The 24,512-nt window shown below is 41.7% G+C and overlaps 1 protein-coding gene across 3 annotated transcripts in view; it reads right to left on the reverse strand.

The window, feature by feature from the left end:
* PHIP (pleckstrin homology domain interacting protein) overlaps window positions 1-24,512 on the reverse strand; it is a 156,250-nt gene that overhangs the window by 22,386 nt on the left and 109,352 nt on the right. For 2 of the 3 annotated variants that reach the window (XM_068281524.1, XM_068281526.1), the window contains exons 28-33: window positions 21,198-21,309; window positions 19,094-19,170; window positions 8,640-8,795; window positions 7,436-7,556; window positions 5,969-6,094; window positions 1,267-1,339 (exon numbers count right to left, since the gene is read on the reverse strand). In XM_068281524.1, the coding sequence (XP_068137625.1) occupies window positions 1,267-1,339; window positions 5,969-6,094; window positions 7,436-7,556; window positions 8,640-8,795; window positions 19,094-19,170; window positions 21,198-21,309 (665 nt within the window). The remainder of the gene's footprint in view (window positions 1-1,266; window positions 1,340-5,968; window positions 6,095-7,435; window positions 7,557-8,639; window positions 8,796-19,093; window positions 19,171-21,197; window positions 21,310-24,512) is intronic. The other variant, XM_068281525.1, reaches the window with a different exon arrangement.

The following is a 24,512-nucleotide window of genomic DNA, read 5'->3' on the forward strand; positions in this document are numbered from 1 at the left end:
AGTTTAGGAGATTTATTAGTCGCTTCTTCTTATCTATATACCTCAATCACTCTCATATACCACTTTTAAGGGAATATTTTATTCTGCTTACAGTTCCTCTTTAAATAACCAATATGACAAACTAGAACAAATGTGCATTATACTGTACATAGATATATACATTTTTCACAGAGTAAAGTGCACTGGAGAGGATTTTTCTCCTACGTAAATGTCATTTACAGAGAGAATTAGGAATGGGATGGCTCTGATCCTCTTTCTGACAGGTTTTGGACTAGTACAGAGTGTATCCTTTCTTGCTTTTTAATAGCACTCCCTGACTGGGGTATGGCAGCTCACATGCACATTCTTCTAGCAGTTGGGCTGTGCCACTGCTGTTTTGAGTGCCTTTGAAAATAATAGAAACTTTGTAAAACTTCCATGAGGAGACAGACTAGCCCAAAACCTCTCGGTAAAAGGTTCAAAGTTGTGAGGATAATAAGACACACTGGAACAGCTACATAGTAAAAAAACCATTTACAGTGCACTATACTCATAATATACTGTCCTTTAAAAGTAGTCATCCTTTTAATAAAAACATCCTGATACAACACATGTATACATATAATAAAACACAAATCACCCCCTCTTAACTAACTTTCTGGTGGTTTCACTTCCCTAACCATTCTACTCCCTTACATGCACCCCAGATATGTCCAGCGCCTCCACCCCACAACATATCTGACCATCAAATCTCTGTTAAGTAGGCATTTGTTACCCCCCTTCACAGGTGGCCCACTTATTACTTTCCAAGTGGTGTTATATGTCACCTATATGACAGCCAGCAGATACAAGAAGCCCCATTCTTTACCAGCATATTAGTGCTCCTTTCCTCTTCCTTTCAGACCATCAATCACAAGTGGTCTCTCTAGTAAAGGTAACAAGCAGACAGTCTCCATTACAGGTGGTCCCAAGCCTCTGTCAGGGCTGTGGCACACTTGCCAGCATTTCACACGGCGTTCCTTGTTTGGAAAACGCTCTCTCATTCACTTAAATGAGAATCGTGGCAAAGTAGTATGCCGGCCAACAGAGTTTGAATGCTATGGCAAATGCTTAGGCAAACCTTGGTCAATCAAAAATGGATGAGTGTAAGCACCTTTTAGTTCTAAACTTGACCTCCATTAATTTCTCACAAGCTGCTAGCAATCAGCATTTTCCAGTATGCACTGAAGAATCCCAAATACAAATGATCAGGGTGCATTTTAGAAAAGAAGGGAAACTATAGATTACCTCTTCAGAGTCTGATAACAGCTTCTTTTTCATGATGTTGTACTGAGGAATAATGTCATAGCAGCTTTGGTCCCTGCGTGGAGACAATACCAGTTCAGTAAAAATATAAGCATCATTGCACAGCGATAAACTAAAAACACAGCTATTAAAAAACTAAGCAAGGTCCTGACGAGCCTTCCCCTTCCAGCGATGGGACCCCTGAAAAAGAGCTTGTTGATAGCTTGCATGTGTGTACTAGCATGGACGTGCCAGCTTACTGTGTTTGGGCCCGTGCTACTGCACATACGTGTGACAATGAGCAGAATGGGCTCGGCTTTTTTTGCCAGAGCGGGACGGTGCTACTGCGCAGACAGGCCAAACCTTGGAGGCCAAGCACTGGAGCGGCTTGATGTAGGAGGCAGGACTAATGTAGGGACACACTTGTCTATTTTGGTGTGTGTTCTCTGCACAGAAAAACTGATCTAAACTGAGAACTAATGTTAAATCACAATTTAACAAGCTGACACATCATTGCATTCCAGCGGTTCTGGAGGTGTGTTTAGCTTCTAAGGGCACAATGGTTAATTTGCATATATTCAGCAGTGGTGCACTGGGAGACATCTCGAGCTCACTCCAACCTGAATTATCGCAAATTCTTTCTGTTTTAGGAAAGCAAATTTTTGTTTTTCTTAACATCTTAGTAAGGGGGCTTTTAGGACCATTGTAGTCCCTTACACACTCCAATGAGTTCTGGGTCACCATGAGCTTGCTGGTTAGTCTGTACCTCTCGGTTTACAAGCCCTACTCCATAGAGCCAAATTAATCCATGGCATGCACTGATGAGGATCAAACAATCCGAAACAGTCTGTATGCATGTTGGATTATTATGGCTCTGTACAATTTAACAAGCTGACACATCATTGCATTCCAGCGGTTCTGGAGGTGTGTTTAGCTTCTAAGGGTACAATGGTTAATTTGCATATATTCAGCAGTGGTGCACTGGGAGACATCTCGAGCTCACTCCAACCTGAATTATCGCAAATTCTTTCTGTTTTAGGAAAGCAAATTTTTGTTTTTCTTAACATCTTAGTAAGGGGGCTTTTAGGACCATTGTAGTCCCTTACACACTCCAATGAGTTCTGGGTCACCATGAGCTTGCTGGTTAGTCTGTACCTCTCGGTTTACAAGCCCTACTCCATAGAGCCAAATTAATCCATGCCATGCACTGATGAGGATCAAACAATCCGAAACAGTCTGTATGCATGTTGGATTATTATGGCTCTGTACAATTTAACAAGCTGACACATCATTGCATTCCAGCGGTTCTGGAGGTGTGTTTAGCTTCTAAGGGTACAATGGTTAATTTGCATATATTCAGCAGTGGTGCTCTAGGAGACATCTCGAGCTCACTCCAACCTGAATTATCGCAAATTCTTTCTGTTTTAGGAAAGCAAATTTTTGTTTTTGTTAATGTTAAATCAGTAGGCTTGATTTCACTTAGGCAGGGAACACACTTGTCTTTCAGTTTTCTGTGCGCGTTTTTCTGCACACCAAGTGTGTTTCTATTCAGGAAAACACGTGCGTCATGCAATTGATACAGAAAACTGGCAAAATGTGCAGAGTCCTCATGCAGAATGTCAGTTTTTTTTTTTCTGCGTGCGAACATCATATTAAGTGTGAACTACTCACTCTAATGGTCATACACTTGACCTCATATTCACTCGTCTCTGTTCTATCACTGATTTCACTAATACTCCTCTCCCGCTCTCTGATCATAACTTACTAAACTTCTCTCTCTCCTCCTCCCTTCCTACCACTCTGCCTCAAGCACGCTCATATACACGCAGGAACTACCGCAACATAGACATGCAATCTGTCTCTGATGCCTTGGCACCTCTCTTCACACAACCATTCACTGACACTGACTCAGCAGCTGCACACTATCACTGCTCAATCACGCAAGTCATTGATGCGATCGCACCCCTCACCAATGTCTGCCCACACAGTGTCAGTCGCCAACCCTGGCTGACCAAAGCTACTAAACAGCTAAAGGGGTGCTCTAGGGTAGCTGAACGCCGTTGGAGAAAAACTAATACTGATGAGGATTTCATTACTTACAAAAAAAAAAAAAAAAAAGTTGAACAAGTTTAAAACCGCTCTCTCTTCTGCAAAACAATCACACTTCTCCTCCCTCATATCCTCCCACTTGCACAATCCAAAGCGCCTGTTCAGTACTTTCAACTCCCTTCTCCGTCCACCCCCTCCTCCTCCTTCTTCATGCTTATCAGCTGAAGAATTTGCAACATACTTTACAGATAAAATTGCTAAAATCCGTAGTGTGTTTTCCACGCAGACATCAAACTCCATCTTCACTCCTCTTGTTGACTGCTCTCTGTCCAGTTTCTCTCCACTCTCTGAACATTCGCTCTCTTCCCTTATCTCCAAATCCCATCGAACCACCTGTTCTTTGGATCCTATCCCATCACATCTCATTCCACAGCTACCCAGATCCCTCATCCCTGCCCTAACATCGCTTTTTAACCTATCCTTCTCCACTGGAATTTTTCCATCCTCACTCAAGAGGGCTGTTGTAACACCACTACTTAAAAAACCATCTCTAGACCCCACCGAACTTGCTAACTACTGCCCAGTGTCACTTCTCGCATTTGCATCTAAATTACTTGAACGCCACATTCATGCTGAACTAAGTCAGTATTTATCTGCCAATTCCTTGCTTGATCAGTTCCAGTCTGGCTTCCGGACAAACCACTCCACAGAAACAGCCCTCACCAAAGTAGCTAATGATCTCCTCACAGCTAAATCCAAAGGCTATTACTCCATACTCATCCTAATCGGTTATCAGCAGTCAACACTGTCGACCACACTCTACTCCTACAGATCTTTCACTGTTTCTTATTCAGATCAGGCCTCCTCTTCACATCCTCTGTCTGTAGGGGTACCTCAAGGCTCTGTCCTCGGTCCCCTCCTCTTCTCCATCTACATGCACGGTCTTGGTAACTTAATCAGCTCATTTGGTTTCCAATACCACCTATATGCAGATGATACACAACTGTACCTCTCAGCCCCAGACCTTAACTCCCTCCTCACACGGGTTCCCGACTGCCTGTCCGCTATTTCCTCTTTCATGTCCTCTCACTTCTTAAAACTTAATATGAATAAAACTGAACTAATAGTCTTTCCACCATCCCTGTCCACCCCTTGCCTGATATTATAATAAATGTTAACAACACGTCTATAACATCAGTTCCCAAAGCATGGTGCTTGGGGGTAATATTTGATTCTTCTCTCTCATTTACTCCTCACATTAACTCCCTAACCAGCTCCTGCCATTTCCAACTGAAAAACAAAGCACGCATCCGACCTTTTCTCTCCCATGACACAACCAAAATGTTAGTACATGCTCTTATTATATCTTGATTGGACTATTGCAATATATTGCTTCGTGGACTACCAACTAACCGACTAGCACCGCTCAATTCTGTACTGAACTCTGCTGCTCGACTCATTCATCTCTCCTCTCGTTCTTCCTCTGCTGACCCTCTCTGTCAAGCTCTTCACTGGCTACCAATTAATGAGAGGATTCAGTTCAAACTCTTAACCCTCACCTACAAAGCTCTCCACAATCTCTCTCCCCTGTACATCTCCTCACTAGTCTCCAGATACTAACCCAACCACAATTTCAGATCTGCACACGAGCTTCTTTTATCCTCTTCTACAATTACCTCCTCACATTCACGTGTACAAGACTTCTCACGTGCCTCACCCCTCCTCTGGAATGCCCTTTCACAACACATCCGCCACTCTCCCACCTTTGAAATCTTTAAACGCTCCCTCAAAACCCACCTTTTCCGACAAGCATATTCTCTAGCTTAGGCCATGCGCCCACTAAATAACCTAATTACGCACTGCCTGTACATATACTGTATACTTCCCCACTACTTGTTTCCACCCCATTCCTTTAGATTGTAAGCGCGCAAGGGCAGGGCTCTCACCCTTTTGTGTCATGGAATGTTATTAATTTAATTGCTTGCACACTGTTACACATTTATACATTTTAGTCATCTTAAATCAAATTGTAATCAGCAGTGCTGTATCTTGTATCAGTGTTCATATTTGATGTATATCATTGTCTGTATCATTATGTATCCCTTGTTTGTTTTCTTACATTGTACAGCGCCACGGAATATGTTGGCGCTTTATAAATAAATAATAATAATAAGTAGCCCATTGATTAACATGAGTTCTCAGTTTTTCTGTGCAGAAAACGTGCATGAAAACAGTCAAGTGTGTTCCCTGCCTTAATGTGTTTGCGTGCAAGAAAAAATAATGCATCCTGCAGCAGGATTCCGCACACTGTGTGCGTTTTTTCTATCAATTACATTAGCTGCTGTGAAAAAGTGCACACATTTTTCTGCATACAAACACACATGATGTGCAGAAAACATGCACAGAAAACTGAAAGACAAGTGCGTCCCCTGCCTTAGACTCTTCAGGATCCAGAGGCTTCACCCTCCAGAGGTAAACCTCAAAAACACTGCATTGCAAACCGCCCAGGTTTGCTTTAAAATACAAGATATATATAAGCTCACAAAAAACAACAACACCTTTTTGCTTTGTAATGTACCCCACACCACCTAAAATCATTGATTAGTTTCTAGATTACACCTCTGTCCACTGTAAACATAGAAAACTGCAAACTTACTTTATAAATGCTAGTAGAATATCTGTGACAAACTTGGCTGATTTCACAATTGGACTCCCAGGTTCATTAAATGTACGAGTGTTATGTTCTATGTATCGTACTTCCCACATTAGTGAAGAAAGGCGTCTGTAAAATAACACAAGTAGGGTTCAGGAATTTTAGGTGTAGCTGTAATGAATAAAAGACATTTCACAAGTGTTGACAATAACATTCCTCCCTGTGGAAACTGGGCTTTACACTGCAGTATCTTCTGTTAATTACTGTCAGCAGTCTTCTCTGCACAACGGCTAGGTTCACAGTTGTGTGGCATAGCGGCCGCATCGTAACAAGGATTGCCGCACTGCAATGCACCACCTATTCGACATTCATAGTGCGGCGGGTGCGTTGCCGTTTAAAGGCATAACAGTGAAGCGTACTTTTAATTGACTTTGTTTTAATGTATGTGATGGACGCAACGTGCAGAGATAACTGCTGTTCCGGGTAATGCAATGGCCACTGAACTTGGCCTAGGCAGAGACTTCAGTTTGCCACCTTTGTTGGAAACGAGCCACGGTTTCCAAGCTGCGGAAAGCAGGGGCTACATAGTCGAGCTAATTTTAAAGTAGCAAAAGTGCTTAGGTCGGGACACACGCCAAAAAAACGTTACCTGTAAGGATCGGGATCCAATCGCTGGGATGGCAATTTTGGGCATGAGTAAGGGTTTGTTTTTTTAATACTAGATTTAATTTGCTGCATTCTGCGATCAGATTCCAATCACATGCAAAACCGAAGATGCAAGGATATCTTCACAGTAAGGAAAAGTCGCAGGAACCCCTTTACGCCACTACAATTTGGTTTTCCCAATTGCCAACGTTCTGCATGGTGCATTTCTCCTCGTCTTCCCAGCAACCAGAGAAAAATCACAAAATGCGATCACAGAAAAATCACAAAGAAATTGCATTGCGTTTGTAATCTGCAGTACAGCACAGCAATGTGTAGTGTACACTGCAGATACAATAAGGGACTAGGGATGGTGAATGAGAAGCAAATATTTAGAATTTATGCAGGATTATGGACATTTTGTATGCAAATGTATGCAGCTTGAAAATGAAACAATCAAATTTTACCTCAGCAGTTAATTTTCAAACTGCATAAATGTGCATACATTTGCATAATACTGCATCAACTCAAAATTATTTTCATCTTATTGACCATCCCTATAAGGAACAATAGGGTAGCATACAAAGGAGCAGCTTCCATCATGAAGGGTAACAGAACAAAGCATTCAACTTTCTGTGAACAGGAAATGACATACTCATGCAATATAACTGCTTCCAGAAGAACCTCTGCAGTGACCCAGGGAGGAATTTTTAATCAAAGACAGGTAGGATAATGTGTCAGAGGGCAGGTTTTTATCAAATGTTACACTGGATTGCAATTCCACTTTACTGGTATCATGCTAAATTCTTGCATAACGTGCAATATTACCTGTAGAATCGATTTTCCAGTCTCTGTTTTATTGTACTGAGATCAGTGGGATATGCTACAACAGTGCTGTACATTGGATAGGCTTGAAGGTCCACAGGAGCCACAAATGCAGAAGCATTATCTAAAATTTTAAAAGAAAAATAAATTACACAGGTCTTCACTACCTCATCAATATGTGATAGTTTCAGCCAGAAATCTAACTGCACAGAACTGTCCTTTGAAGGTTCCCACAAAGTCAGAGATCCAAAGTACCCAACTCTAAATATGGTACCACTCAAATATCCTACCACCTTCCCTTTCCACTGAGCAGCACACACTGCTCATCTGGGAGCCAAGCAGCATGCCTGTACACAGCACTCTTTCAGTAACTGCCACTGTTGAGTCTGGCCAACAGGTTTTAGCAGTTGTGCCTGGAACCTACTAGCAGTATGTTTCTAAGTGATTGGGATTTGAAAAGCTCTTGCTAATGTAAAGTGGGTGTGATCCCACTTGAGGGATGGGATTTTTTTTTAAACCCAGAGCATTGCATTAACAAGAGCTTTTCAAATCACACAAGCTTAGAAAAAGCTGTTAATGGGTTTGAGCCCTTATACTGAACAGAGATGTACCGTGCAGCACAGCAGCTATAAGCAATGTGGGTGGTATACAGTGCAGTGCTTTACTCAGCACTGCTCTATATGAGAAAATTACTGTTGTGTATTTCATAGGGAAAAGGTTACTGTTAAGCATGTCCATGGTGAGGGTCAAAGTTAGGTTTGACAAGGTTCGTGCAGCACTGAAATTGTATTGCACCAAAACAGAACCAGAATTTAATCACGTTAAAGGGAAATAACCCTCCACTCAGAGTGGAAAAAACAATTAACTTGTGTGGTAACCAGAGGCGCCAAGAGGACATAAATCATTAAAAACTGTTTAAAAAAGAGGGAGGTAAAGGTGGACTTACCTCCTCCAATGGCTACTTCATGGTCTGTAGTAAAGAACTTTTTTACTTTATTGTATCAAAATTGCTCTCATAAAAAAAAAATGTGCAATGCGTTTCAGGATGCAATCCTGCCTCAGGCAAATAGAGTACATTCTTGCACAAATGAAAGATGGAGCTGAGCGCCTCCAACCACTATAGTACATATGCATCAATCCCATCAGTCAGCACATGAAGCTCAGGAGATATTAATGATCACATATATATGCACACGTTTTCAAATACCTAAAGTCATCAGCTGGTTGATTCCAGCAATGATTCGTTGGCATTCTTGATCTCTACTTCTACATCCCCACTCTCCTTCCAGCGACCTGTAGAGCAATGATCGGACCTCAATTTCTGTTAATGGCACACTAGTGCCCAACTCCTCAGGAAACACAGCTAAAAGTTAGGAAACAAAAGCAAATTAACCGCTTGAGGACCACAGACTTACTGCCATACAACTCAGCACAGAAATTAATCTTGCCCCCTTTTCTGATTGCTGCTGCCATTTTTTTTATTTTTATTTAAAAAATGTTTTTTTTTTTTTTAAATGTCTCGACCCCCCCCCCCCCCCCAAATCAGCAATGTGATCGCCTCTCATAGGCATTAGCCTATGAGAGCGATCACTTTTTGAGCCACTCCAGCGGACAGCTTAGTGACAGAGATGTCCCTCGTACAGTGCTGCAGGACACTGCAGCGCTGTACAATGTAAACGGTTCTTTTTTACAGTCTGTCAGCTGCGATCGCGACTGGCAGGCTGAACACTAGGTCCGCATCTCGGCAGGGAAAGATAGCGCATGCAAGCATTCCCTGACAATCTCTGCCCCCAGGACTTGATGCCGATCGGCGTTAGGTGGTCCAGGGGCTGCCACTCTCCTGCCGCCATCAGCGTTAGGCGGTCAGGAGGGGGTTAAGTTTCCCAAGTCACATACTTCATGAAACTCTGAACCCGGGAAAAATGTTTAGTTTTAAACCTGCAGTTCAGTAATATCTAATGCTATCCCCAAGCAAAAGAGTGGTTTCTCATTTATGAAAGTTTACTGTATAAAGTATATACACATACAATTTTGATTGGTCAATTTTACTACCTCCACGTAGGAGGAGAGCCAAAAGATTTTGAATCCTGGGAAAAAATTGGGCTCTATTCACAATACTTCTCATAAATGTTTTATTTATCGCCTTATTGATAAAAAAAAAAAGCAAAAAAAAAACAAAAAACTTTTCAGCACATTTACAAGCAAAATAAGTTGTTCCTGATTAACTTCATTTCAATATTACTTCTCTTACCTCAATTATATTTTTGCTCTTTGGAAGTGTAAAAATATAACAAAGATAAGGTGAAAACAGAGGAAAACAGGTGGAAAAGCTTTGTGAATCATGCTGATTTTGTAGGCAAGTTATCATACTGCAGGGAATTGGTAAAATTACCACATCAAATTTTAATGTGTGTACCAGGCTCCTGTACTGGAAACACTATTACACTTGTGTCTCTGCTACTAATTTTTTATTTCTTAGCTGTACTACACATACACATCATTATATCATAAGTTAATTTACACTTTAGATCCCCTTTCAGGAGACACTAAAGCAAAAAAAATAAAATAAATTATGATATGATGAATTGCTTGTGTAGTACGGATAATTACTAGAACATTAGTAGCAAATAAAATATTCTCATTTTTATTTTTAGTTATATAGTATTTTTTATAACATTGCATCATTCTCTAATATTTGCAGTTGACACACTACTCAGCATTCTAAAATAATTTTACAGAGCGGGCCAGCAAACTTTTGAACTGCCCTCTGGAGAGAAAAAGAAAATACAGTGACTGACAGTTGAGATAACAAGCTACAGAAGACAATGGCTCTTTTGCATAGATAAATGGAGTTTCTTAACTCTTCCTGTACTGGAAACAATATTGGATCATATTTGCCGGTAATGTTTTATTTCTTAGCTGTACTACACATACTAAACAACAAAATTTTTCCCTCACAAGGGGATAAAACTTAACATTTAATTGTTTACATTAAAAAATATTGAGGTTAAGCTGTCATAATCGTTACTATCAATTCAAGTTGATACAGTAGATTATTGTAAATGGGGTAAATACCCTCCTCCTACTTCAACTTGAAATAATCTGTTACTGCTTATACAAAACCCCCCACCATATAAAAACCACCCAACATGTTTCACTTCCTATTTGGAAGCTTTATCAAGGGAACAAAGTGTCGTGCTATAAGTGCATATAGTGTTAGGATGCATTACAAAGCAATAAATTAAAATAAAATCATATTTAGTAACAAAGCGTATAGGCCTATGGCAGCAGCCTAAACAAGATGGTTGGCTTCGCCTTCCTTTTATAGTCAGTGGAGGTCACATGGGGTGGGAGTGAAGCACTCCCCCATTAACCATGAACTGTCATTGGTGAAGACCAATGTCAATCAATTATTATCCAATCACAGGAAGGCACTATCGATCCCCATAATGTTACAACAGACCCTTTGGATTGTGACATACGACAAAAGAAGAACATATCCATGTCCAGTATTGGCTCACCTTGCCAGGGTGATAAGCACAGTTAGCTTCCGAGGTGTAGAATATAGAGAAAAATCAAAATTTAGAGAACGCCGGTAATCCTGCGTTCCTATTGGTCCCCCGGGGTCACATGGCGTGTATAGGTTTCACCAATTAGAGGATAGCTCGAGAGGTCGTTGCTCCATATGGAGCTTATGATTCGCCCGTACATATGCGACCAATCATTCGCATGATAGCTCCGTCCGCTATCTCATCATTGGTCAGTGGCATGGCTGTAGGCGAAGCAAACGGCCCCGCCCGCGGCGTCATTGTCCACAGCGTTACGATCGAAGGCGGGGACGAGAGGCTTGCCGAAGTTACGCCCCAACTCACGCCACAGGTCCACATGGCGCAAGGGGGCGTGCAGCCTGAATGTAAACAAACCCCGCACACTCACATTGACACATCCCATATGCCAATCATGCAGCGGATGCGTGCATATATACTTTAAAGACAGTGTGCAGGAATAAACCTAGATTTAAGTGTGCCTGCTGAGAGCACTAGAAAATAAAATAATGGTGAATAATGTACCTCGACATTACATACCCTCAATATGCATGTCCAGGTATACCATAGTTGCACAAAATCTCAAGCCTACTGATTTGTCCTTCTAATTCTGCATCTGCTGACACCCTCTTAAATAATTCTGCTCTTACAGATCCCACATGGGAGAGATATTTGCTCGGCGGTGGACATACATAGGTAAGTATTAAAGGGATATGTATATTGTTCACATGTTATACTTTATAATTAATCCAAAAGCAAATCACACTGTCTCGGGGGTAATTTGATATCAACATCACCATTCACATTGTTAGTTGTCAACACAGAGTAAAAACACAGATAACATCTATAATGATATAGTTTGCCAATGTACATTAGTTAGTCCACCAGGAGAGGTACAGTAGGGGACATATATACATATGAGACGAAGGGGGGCTATAAAAAAAGGGAGTATATGTAAAACCCTCATTCAAGCCACCAGGGGAGAGAGTGCCCATCCTATATATCCAACGGGCTTCTATTTGTCGCAATTTCAAATCCAAATTGCCACCCCTTGGGCCCATTTTCCATTGCTGAATCACCCAGTATCTCAATCCAGAGGGGTCCCCATCATGACATTCCAGAAAATGTCTTGCGACAGATGTGTTGCGTTTATGCTTGATGTCCCCTATATGTTCCAGAATACGTGTTTTAACTGATCTTGTTGTTTCACCTACATATACATATGGACAGGGACATCTTAATGCATAGACCACCCCCTCTGTTTCACAATTATAGAAGTCCCAAATATCGAAGATCCTCCCATTTTTGGGAGCCTCAAATTTTTTGCATTTTTCCACATAATTGCACGCCTTGCAGTTTCCACATTTATGCATTCCGTTTAAATCCTTACTTAACCAAGTCTTCTTCTTTCTTCTTGAGTCTTTCTTTGTTGATGGCATGAAAGAGTGTGTGAGGGAGTCCCCTAAATTTCTACCCCTCCTATATGTGAATTGTGGGTAGGTCGGTAGAATCTCTTTCAGTTGAGGATCTAGCTGTAATAGGGACCAATGTTTCTCCATTATTTTTTTGATACTTTGTGATTGGTTAGTATATGTATTAATGATTCTAGTTTTGCCCCGATCTGTTCTCTCTCTTACTTTTGGTGTCAGAAGTTCACGTCTATCCGTATTTCTCGCTTTTTCCTCTGCTGTATATAGTACACTATCGGGATATCCCCTTGCCTTAAACCTTCTCTTCAGAGTACAGCACTCACTATCAAAATCCTTTTCACTTGAGCAATTTCTTTTCGCTCTCAAAAATTGCCCCTTCGGGATGCCTCTTTTTAGGAGTTCAGGATGATAACTGTCCCATGACAAGAGCGAGTTCGTAGAGGTTATTTTTCTGTAAATTTTTGTATTAAGTCCTCCCTCCTGGTTTTTGGAAATCTGTACATCCAAGAAATATGTTTGTGTGGTATAACTAAATTTCGTAAGCCACGTACTGTAATTCTTTCTTTTAAGTACGTGTTAAAACTGGAGATCTCCCACCAACTATGATTGTGATCCTTATATATATTAAAGATCTTTTTAAAGGCTTCATTGATTTCAGAGTCAGGGGTTGGGACATTGACAGGATCGGGGTTATCATTCCCCTCCAGATTAGAGAAAACCTCCTTTGCTTCTGCTATCAGCTTATTAACATCAGGTATTGAATCTAAAAAGCCAGCCATAATGGAGATGTAACAAATCCCCTATCGAGGTAAATGGTGTCAGGGCACCAAACAAAATCACTATCTAAACACAGAACCTGATTAGGATACTAAGCAACAAAATTTTTCCCTCACAAGGGGATAAAACTTCTTTTTCTGGGGTGGGAGGACACCATCGTGTTTGGAGAAACGTTAGCAGTTTATGCCTCCCATATTGTCTTCTGGGGCCGTTTCATAGATGACGTGTTCATCCTTTGGGACGGCCCCAGAGACATGTTTGTTGAGTGTGTGACCCTGCTAAATAGGAATGAAATTGGCATGTTCTTTACCCATGAAATTGATAATAACACTCTAAATTTCTTGGATGTACAGATTTCCAAAAACCAGGCGGGAGGACTTGATACAAAAAAATAACCTCTACGAACTCGCTCTTGTCATGGGACAGTTATCATCCTGAACTCCTAAAAAGAGGCATCCCGAAGGGGCAATTTTTGAGAGCGAAAAGAAATTGCTCAAGTGAAAAGGATTTTGATAGTGAGTGCTGTACTCTGAAGAGAAGGTTTAAGGCAAGGGGATATCCCGATAGTGTACTATACACAGCAGAGGAAAAAGCGAGAAATACGGATAGACGTGAACTTCTGACACCAAAAGTAAGAGAGAGAACAGATCGGGGCAAAACTAGAATCATTAATACATATACTAACCAATCACAAAGTATCAAAAAAATTATGGAGAAACATTGGTCCCTATTACAGCTAGATCCTCAACTGAAAGAGATTCTACCGACCTACCCACAATTCGCATATAGGAGGGGTAGAAATTTAGGGGCTCCCTCACACACTCTTTCATGCCATCAACAAAGAAAGACTCAAGAAGAATGAAGACTTGGTTAAGTAAGGATTTAAACGGAATGCATAAATGTGTAAACTGCAAGACGTGCAATTATGTGGAAAAATGCAAAAAATTTGAGGCTCCCAAAAATGGGAGGATCTTCGATATTTGGAACTTCTATAATTGTGAAACAGAGGGGGTGGTCTATGCATTAAGATGTCCCTGTCCATATGTATATGTAGGTGAAACAACAAGATCAGTTAAAACACGTATTCTGGAACATATAGGGGACATCAAGCATAAACGCAACACATCTGTCGCAAGACATTTTCTGGAATGTCATGATGGGGACCCCTCTGGATTGAGATACTGGGTGATTCAGCAATGGAAAATGGGCCCAAGGGGTGGCAATTTGGATTTGAAATTGCGACAAATAGAAGCCCGTTGGATATATAGGATGGGCACTCTCTCCCCTGGTGGCTTGAATGAGGGTTTTACATATACTCCCTTTTTTTATAGCCCCCCTTCGTCTCATATGTATATATGTCCCCTACTGTACCTCTCCTGGTGGACTAACTAATGTACATTGGCAAACTATATCATTATAGATGTTATCTGTGTTTTTACTCTGTGTTGACAACTAACAATGTGAATGGTGATGTTGATATCAAATTACCCCCGAGACAGTGTGATTTGCTTTTGGATTAATTATAAAGTATAACATGTGAACAATATACATATCCCTTTAATACTTACCTATGTATGTCCACCGCCGAGAAAATATCTCTCCCATGTGGGATCTGTAAGATCAGAATTATTTAAGAGAGTGTCAGCAGATGCAGAATTAGAAGGACAAATCAGTAGGCTTGAGATTTTGTGCAACTATGGTATACCTGGACATGCATATTGAGGGTATGTAATGTCGAGGTACATTATCCACCATTATTTTATTTTCTAGTGCTCTCAGCAGGCACACTTAAATCTAGGTTTATTCCTGCACACTGTCTTTAAAGTATATATGCACGCATCCGCTGCATGATTGGCATATGGGATGTGTCAATGTGAGTGTGCGGGGTTTGTTTACATTCAGGCTGCACGCCCCCTTGCGCCATGTGGACCTGTGGCGTGAGTTGGGGCGTAACTTCGGCAAGCCTCTCGTCCCCGCCTTCGATCGTAACGCTGTGGACAATGACGCCGCGGGCGGGGCCGTTTGCTCCGCCTACAGCCATGCCACTGACCAATGATGAGATAGCGGACGGAGCTATCATGCGAATGATTGGTCGCATATGTACGGGCGAATCATAAGCTCCATATGGAGCAACGACCTCTCGAGCTATCCTCTAATTGGTGAAACCTATACACGCCATGTGACCCCGGGGGACCAATAGGAACGCAGGATTACCGGCATTCTCTAAATTTTGATTTTTCTCTATATTCTACACCTCGGAAGCTAACTGTGCTTATCACCCTGGCAAGGTGAGCCAATACTGGATATGGATATGTTCTTCTTTTGTCGTATGTCACAATCCAAAGGGTCTGTTGTAACATTATGGGGATCGATAGTGCCTTCCTGTGATTGGATAATAATTGATTGACAGTGGTCTTCACCAATGACAGTTCATGGTTAATGGGGGAGTGCTTCACTCCCACCCCATGTGACCTCCACTGACTATAAAAGGAAGGCGAAGCCAACCATCTTGTTTATGCTGCTGCTATAGGCCTATACGCTTTGTTACTAAATATGATTTTATTTTAATTTATTGCTTTGTAATGCATCCTAACACTATATGAACTTATAGCACGACACTTTGTTCCCTTGATAAAGCTTCCAAATAGGAAGTGAAACATGTTGGGTGGTTTTTATATGGTGGGGGGTTTTGTATAAGCAGTAACAGATTATTTCAAGTTGAAGTAGGAGGAGGGTATTTACCCCATTTACAATAATCTACTGTATCAACTTGAATTGATAGTAACGATGACAGCTTAACCTCAATATTTTTTAATGTAAACAAATGTTAAGTTATCCCCTTGTTAGGGAAAAATTTTGTTGTTTAGTATCCTAATCAGGTTCTGTGTTTAGACTGTACTACACATACAAAACATTATATCATAATTTCTTTACCGCTTCAGTGTCTCTTTAAGAAACAACTGATGCAGTCTCGCGGATGACTCATTCACAGAAAATAGTCTCTGTAATTAGTCCTCAATATATTTCAGTGAAGCTGCTAGCAACAAAAACTAGTCATGAGCACTACTAACTAGTCTGGCGCTAGTGACTAGTCACAGCCAATAACAACTATGAATAGCAGCTAGCTGCTAACAACTCAGAGGCAAAGTAGATCTGAATGTTAAAGCATAAAAACAATCACATCCTGATTCTCATTCCGTTCCCCATTACCAAAATCAGCCTGTCAGTGATGGCTATGAGCACTGAAAGTTGCTGAGGGACTTATAGGGATATGGAATAATAGGGTGTTCCTGCACCTCCACTACATGGATGTGAGGGCAAAGAGGATACTTAGACTTTTTTTTTTTTAAGTGGAATGAGGAGAATCAGTAAGGCCTCATTTCTATTACATGTGTTTTTCTGCAATGGAGATGCATAAGTATTGACAATCATGTTAATCAATGTGTATACTCACATCTACTGCATGAAAAAAATATGGCAACTTATCACACATTTTTCTGGATGCTGTGCAGGTTTTGATATTCAATTACATTTATACAGATATATACAATTAAATACATAGAAACAAGCATAAAATGAGGCATGGTTGGAGGTGGAATGAGAGTTTGCAGGTATAAAGTCTGCTTTAAAGTGTACCAGAGACGGCAGGAAAAAAAGATTTGATACTTACCCCGGAATTCCTCCAGCCCCATAAGCACATGTGAGTCCTTTGGTGTCCTCCCGTGGTCTGCCGTTCAGCCGCACACAGTAGTGATCATGCTCTTGCCAGCTGGCACCCTGCTGTGTCCATGCCCTGCAACATGGTGTGCAGAGTGCGCAGCTCAAAACTACCTGTGACCCCCGGCTTGTGGAGTGGAGTGTGCAAGCAATGTGTCAGCGCTGCAATGATCTTCCTGTGTGGCAACTGCAGTTTCATATCTATGATGCCATTCAGTGGCGTCTTGAGACACAGCTTTATCACCCTTGGGGCACATCTGGCTATGGGGAGGAAGAATAACTGCTACTGGGGACATATTTGGCTGTTGTGGAGGGGGGGCTATACTGGAGAGGGGGCTTATACAAGAGTCAATCACTTTCCCCAGGTTTCAGAGGGAAAAGTGGGTACCTCGGCTTATACACGGGTTGGCCTTTTTGCAAATATATACGGTAAATTTAGCAGCCTCCACATCCTCTGGGAACTCAGAGTCTGTGCTGTTACCCCAAAAAACACCGATGTTGACCTTAGGAAGTGTGCGAGTCCGGCAAAACGAGTCATCTCTTTTGGTGTTCAATAAATATAGGTTCCAACCTCTGTTATTGAGCAACACTGTTTTTATTTGATTTATGTCATATACCTCTGTCTTTTGCCTCCTCATACTTTGTATAATTTAAACATAACAAGCATTTGGGATGCTGCAACACTGCCTCCTACAGAACTCATATGGAAATTCTGTCAAGTCTTTCCCCATGTTCCAGGAGCCTATTAGTCAGACAAAAAGGAACTACTGACGTATGGGTACTACTTCTTAGTCCAATTTCCAAACTACAATATAAAGCAGCTAAACCCAAAACGTTGACTATTGGAATCTCTCCCTGCCTGTGTGAACAGAGTGATTGCAGGAGGTAGGAATAATAATACACTGACCGTCACACTTTTCTGGCACTCAAAAAGTAGACCAGAAAGAGGATATGTTAAAAAAAAAAAATCGATTTACATGACCGCTTACTTGCCATCTTCATACTAGTGCATAACTAGCAAACAATAGGGAAGCAGAAGTAGTTCTGCAGCAGTTGACTAAGGCCAGAAACCCCATAGGAGCGCTTTCTAAACGCTAGTGATTTGAAAAAGCTCTTGTTAAAGCGGTTTAAAACCCTGACATAATATTCAATAAAAATATGTTTGCCTAATTTTTATATGCCATATGGTTATCATATTTGCATTTGTGCATAAGTATTATTATTCATTTAGAAGTTATAGGTTTCCAAAAGTACAGTTTTTTGCTTTGTGAGCTGACTTTGCACTTTATTAATAACTGGTTTTATTCATTGCTGTTTTGCAGGCAGACATGCTTTCAGTGTCTCTCTGTTGTCTCCAGCAGTTTCTCTGCAGTCAGAGAATGTGTCACATTCCTCACTTGATACATTTAAGTAAACAACAAGATAACATTATCTAAAGTTCTGATGTGTCTGCATTTCACTGCACTGTACTTTCAAGCTCTGTGTGTGTAACCCTTCCAATGCTGGTCTAGTAAAAAAAAATGCTGGTTGCATATAATATGTTGTAAATAATGTTTTAGAGCAAAGATGAAATGCTGGGTTATATTCCACTTTAATGCAATGCTATCGGGGGATTTGTATAAAATCACATCGCTCAAGTGGGATCACACCCATAGCATTACATTAGCAAGAGCTTTTCAAATCACAAAGCACTCAAAAGCGCTCCTAGTGGGTTTCTGGCCTCATGGAAATTTTAGTTCACATACATAATTCCAGCTTCTTTGCTGTCTGCACTACTGCAATAGAAAGCTAAGGGAATATCCAGTGCTATGTAGTAGTAGCAGTAGTCATCGTCAAAAGGGAGTAGAGGCTGTGACAAAGTTTCAAGAGAATACCAACTGCCACAAATATAAATGTAGTTAACTTCACACTAACCCAAACTCTTAAAAGCCCATTTTCAGGGGGATATATTTGGCACCAAGCTTTCAATCTAATGTCACATTAATCCTGTAAGTACTTTCTGCTACTTCCATCTTAAAAAGCTAATAATAATAATAAATATATCTTTTCAGTCCATAAAATGTATGGAATTCTCAAAAAGTGGAGATATAAATAGAAAATATAGATCTGAGCATGGGTAATTTATGTACAGTCATTTAAACAATACAATGCAGATATTGACCATATTAAAATATTATCGGGGCATGCCTTACTTTGAGAATACAAACCATTGTTGGGTATGAGTTCCATATCCCAAGGACTCATCTTCTCTGTGTCACCATTGTCCCAACTAAAAAAGAAAAATTGGGAAGAAGAAAAAAAATGTTCAACTAGAAGAACTCCAAGCAAAACGTTTTTGTTTAGAATTGGATACAAGAAAGAAAGCTTAAAGCTGGTCAGGCTTGTTTTGCGGTGTGTGCCCTTGTAAGACAGATTTCCTTTACGTTGTTACCAATGGCATGGCAGGAAATGAATGCATCTCTTTAATGATCACACACATTAATCATTTGATTTGTACAAACTTCCATTTTAATTTTATCAAGCAAATTAAATAAGACCATTCCTATCTGTTACACTATATATAAAAGACTGGAAGTTACCAATGTGATTCTAATGTTTACATCTTGATGCAAAGTTTCTTTGCGATTTGCATTTAATAAAAAATCAGTTCATCAGGTTGGCCTGACGTCATCGCCAGGGACCGGGAGCGAGCTGCAGCGAATGGCTGCGGCGAGGGATATGCTGGGAGCTTGGGGCTGGAGGAAGCCCCCGGTAAGTAGCACTTATTTTATTCATTTTTCCCTGATAACTCCTTTAAGAGTCCATTACAAGGGGCACTGACAAGTCAACAGCAGCTGCTATGCAATGAAAGGATAAGGAAGCATGAATCATGCACTTTGATGTCCTCCTTCCTCCCTTTCCATAGAAACGGTACAAGCCACTTGAATATGCCTCAGCAACGTGTCTGTACAAGGCTCATACCCATCAGTGTATGTTATGCACACACCCTTAGGGACGGTTCATATTTCTGCACCTTACATGGGATTTTGCCTGCACATAAACTGCATGTAAAACATATTAATCACCAATTTCAATTGTAAGTACATGTTCAGTGCATGAAAACCACACATAAAATGTTATCATTTGCTTACAATGGAACCACATAACGACCAGCTAATGCTGATAGGCGGCGGCTGGTCGTTTGTGGATTTCCATGGAAACGGCCGCTGTTCCATGTCAGTTCACGGAGGGTGTCTCCGTGAAGAGCCTGCGAGCCTCCGATCGCGGCTTGCAGGCTAAATGTGAACACGCGGGGAAGAAATCCCGTGTTTACATCCATACGGCGCTGCTGCGCAGCAGGGCCGTAAAGGAGATCGGCGATCCCCGGCCTCTGATTGGCCGGGGATCGCCGCCGTCTGATAGGCTAAAGCCTATTAGACAGGACAGATCTCTATCCTGTGCCGCCCACAGCCAGAGCGAGAGGTAGGGAGGGAGGATAATCGCTGCGGAGGGGGGCTTTGAGGAGCCCCCCCACTCGGCCACACAGAGTGGCAGCGATCAGACCACCCCCCCCCAGCAGGACAAGGGGGGGGGGGGGGTATAGTCTGATCGCCCTGCCTCATTCTTGATCTGTGCTGCGGGCTGGAGAGCCCACACAGCACAGATCTGTTAAAGCAGCCCCGGTCCTTAAGTGGTTAAAGGGCAGAGGCATAAAATTAAAATCTGGACTTACTTGGTGATTCCACCAGCCCCCATAGCCCGCAAGGTCTTCCGGCACCCTATAGGTCCCTTCCGCGGTCCCGCCGCCAGCAATCCAGCTACTTTGGCTGAAGTTGCCCATGTGTGCACCCGACGTGTCATCACTCCGATTGCCGTAAGCGACCTGCGCAGTTCTCTAAAGATTGAACCGCGCATGTGCAGGACGCTTATGGCGACCGGCATGATGATGCACCGGTGGGCGCATGGGCGACTTCAGCCAAAATCGATGGATTACCGGAGCAGTGAGTGGGACCGGGGAAGAGACCCAGAGGATGCCAGAACACCTCGCGGGCTACTGGAGGAAGCCCCAAGTACGTCCAGATTTTAATTTTATGCCTCTGCTCAGGGTCCCTTTAAATCAAAAAGGAAAATAGCAGTAAAGTTGTACTATGCACACTTTATGACCATAATTTCATTTTGTTTTATTTATTTTTCTGCACCTGGCTATTTAGTAAATTACCACCCTCACTTTGACATCACTGCAAATATACATATTACATAATGCACAAAATGTAAACCAAGTTTTGCAAGAAATTGGAATTGTGCTTAAATACTCACCAGACATTGTAGCACTGGAATAAGCTGTCTGGGTAATCTGGCTGCAATGGCTCCTGGCTCTCAATTGTGCCAAACCACCAGGCATCATCAATCACAGACCGAAATCTGTCTCCTGCAATGCAGAAACAATTTACTTACTTCTTCCAGATATTTTATTATAAGTGCTAAGCAGCAGCCTGGGGTATCATTGTGACAACTTAAAAATAAAGGTGATAAATTCAAAATTCTTTTTCAGCACCCAAATCACTCATCAGTGGCAGCTATAAAGGTTCTAGTGTTTTTGACTTCAGAAAACCGCTTCCATTCCTTTCTGTCAAGTGATTGATTAGATTTATAAAACATAACTGAACAGCTGCCCGTGTTTCCCCGAAAATAAGACACTGTCTTATATAAATTTTTTCATAAAGAAATATGATAGGGCTTATTTTCAGGGAGGTCTTATTTTTTCTGGGGTTAGCGAGATCACCCTTGTTGTTTAGCCAGATCCCCCCCCCTCCCTTGTGTTTAGCCAGACCACCCTCTTCCATACACAGATCCCCCAGAACATAGCCAGTGTAATCCCACCTCCCCCCACATTACCTCCTGCCAGCTCCCTCCTCCAGACAGACCGATCCCAGTATTCCGCAGCTCCTCTGCCCAGCGGCATAATTCAATCCGCAGATTAGCGGTGAACTGTAACAGCAGCTAGTGTCAGTATAACAGCGACGTATCACTGTTTCAGCGCCTCCTGATAAAGGAAGTGACATAGGTGCTTCATAGGAAGTATAAGGAGGCACTGTTATAATGATACTCTAGCTGCCTTTATTACAGTTGACCGCTAATCTGCGGTTTGAATTATGCCGCCGGGTAGAGGAGCTGCGGAATACTGGGGTCGTTCTTTCTGGAGGAGGGGGCTGGCAGGAGGTAATGCGGGGGGCGGCGGGGGAAGGTAACAGGACTGCCGCTGCCACTAGGTCTCATTTTAGGAGGATGCCTTATATTTCGAGCATGCTCAAACTATATGCTAGAGCTTACTTTCAGGGGATGTCATACTTTCGGGGAAACGCGGTATAAAACGTCAGAGCTACCAACTCTTCAGTTCCTACACTGCACACTTAAGGCTCATACACACATCAAACCATAGTCTTTGGAAAATGAAAGATCACAGACCAATTTACCACCCTTCATGTAGTATAAGAGCCAGACCTACACAGTCTATTCTATGGAGCTGAACTCCCCATCAGATAGAAATCTTTGCAAGATGCTGCACACAAAGATGCTGTACACATTCAAAAGATCAGTATCTGCAAAATGCATTCATAGTCTATGAGATCTGCAGATCACCATAATCACCTTGTTTAACAGACATTCATCTGCAGATCAGATCCACCAGGATGGATTTTCAGATCTGCATATGATTGTCTGATCTGCAGATGAATGTCAGTTAAACAAGGTGTGTATGATGATCTGCAGATCTCAGACTATGAATGCAATTTGCAAGAACGGATCTTTGGCAGGAACAGATCTTTTGCAGATACTGATCTTTTGTGTCTGTACAGCATCTGTGTGTCCAGCACCTTGCAAAGATTTTTTTCTGATGGGGAGTTCAGCTCCATAGAAGAGACTGTGAAGGTATGGCTCTCATACTACATGAAGAGTGGTAATATTGGTCTGTGAGCTTTCATTTTCAAAAGACTATGGTCTGATGTGTGTATGTGGCCTAAGTGCAAAAGTTAGAGGTAAGTAGAGCTGGTCAATGAGATGCAAATAACTTAAAGAGAAACTCCGACCAAGAATTGAACTTTATCCCAATCAGTAGCTGATACCCACTTTTACATGAGAAAAATAATGATTTTCACAAACAGACCATCAGGGGGCGCTGTATGACTGATTTTGTGCTGAAACCCCTCCCACAAGAGGCTCTGGTACCGTACGGTACTCTGGGCAAACTGTCACAATGTAACAATGTTCAGACAGGAAATAGCTGTCTGTTAAAGCCAGACCAGCTAGAAACAGCTCCATAATCTGCCCACAGTAACAATGTCTCCATGTAATACAAGTCAGAATGTGAATCTGGGAGAGGAAAGATTTTACAATGAGCAAACACTGACTAAATCATGTATACATAATTATTGTAAAAATGAAGCACTTTTTTTATTACATTATTTTCACTGGAGTTCCTCTTTAAAGTTGATACATAATTATGCAAACTATGAATGCGAGTTTATGCAGCTTGAAGACAGACCAATGATTGAATCCCTCATCTGCTTCATTTAATTGGTCAATTTTCAAGCTGCATAAATTTGCATAATTCTGCATCAACTCTGATCCAAACAACTGTTTTTCAAGCAAATTCAATGCAAATGTATGTATACATCTTGGAATTAGGCCAATCAAAATTTGCAAAACTGTATTTGAGAACCTTATTAAAATTGTGAGAGGAGCATGGACCGTATATCAACCTGTTAGCATATCATTATGGCCAGCCTATGCCCCCACTCCAATTTTTAAGTAGCCTTAAAGGGAACCTTAACTGAAAAAAAGTTTTATTTACCTGGGGCATCTACCAGCCCCCTTCAGCTATCCTGTGCCCTCGCAGTCACTCATGGCTCCTCTGGTCCCCCGCTGCCAGCTAGTTTCGTTTTCGGCCGCCATGCGTACGTTTTACGCAACCCTGCTGGTGCAGGAAGCTATTGCAGACATCAACAAGTACATTTTTACGCGTTACGGGTGTAATGCGTAAAATTTTACATATTACATCCGTAACGCGTAAAAATGTACTTGTTGATGTCTGCAATAGCTTCCTGCACCAGCAGGGATGCGTAAAAACGTACGCATGGCGGCCGGCCGACTCCCAGTCGGCAAAAACGAAACTAGCTGGCAGCGGGGGACCAGAGGAGCCACGAGTGACTGCGAGGGCACAGGATGGCTGCAGGGGGCTGGTAGATGCCCCAGGTAAGTAAAACTCATTGTTTTACAGTTAAGGTTCCCTTTAAGCTAAATACACACTTGAGATAAAAGTCTTAGTAAAATGAAAGATCACAGACCATTTTTACCCCCTTCCATGTAGTATGAGAGCCATACTTACACCTATTCTATAAAGTTGAACTTCCCCATCAGATAAAAATCTTTGCAAGATGCTGTACACCTGCAAAAGATCAGTATCTGCAAAAGACCAGCAGATGGTTGTCTGATCTGCAGATCAATGTCTGTTAACCACTTCAGCCCGAGAGCAATTTTCACATATAGGCGCTGCTCCCATTCATTTGCCAATAACTTTATTACTCCTTATCACAACTAAATGATCTATATATTGTTTTTTTCAGGACAAATTTG

This window comes from Hyperolius riggenbachi, chromosome 4 (assembly GCF_040937935.1).
Source record: "Hyperolius riggenbachi isolate aHypRig1 chromosome 4, aHypRig1.pri, whole genome shotgun sequence".
Lineage (NCBI taxonomy): Eukaryota > Metazoa > Chordata > Amphibia > Anura > Hyperoliidae > Hyperolius > Hyperolius riggenbachi.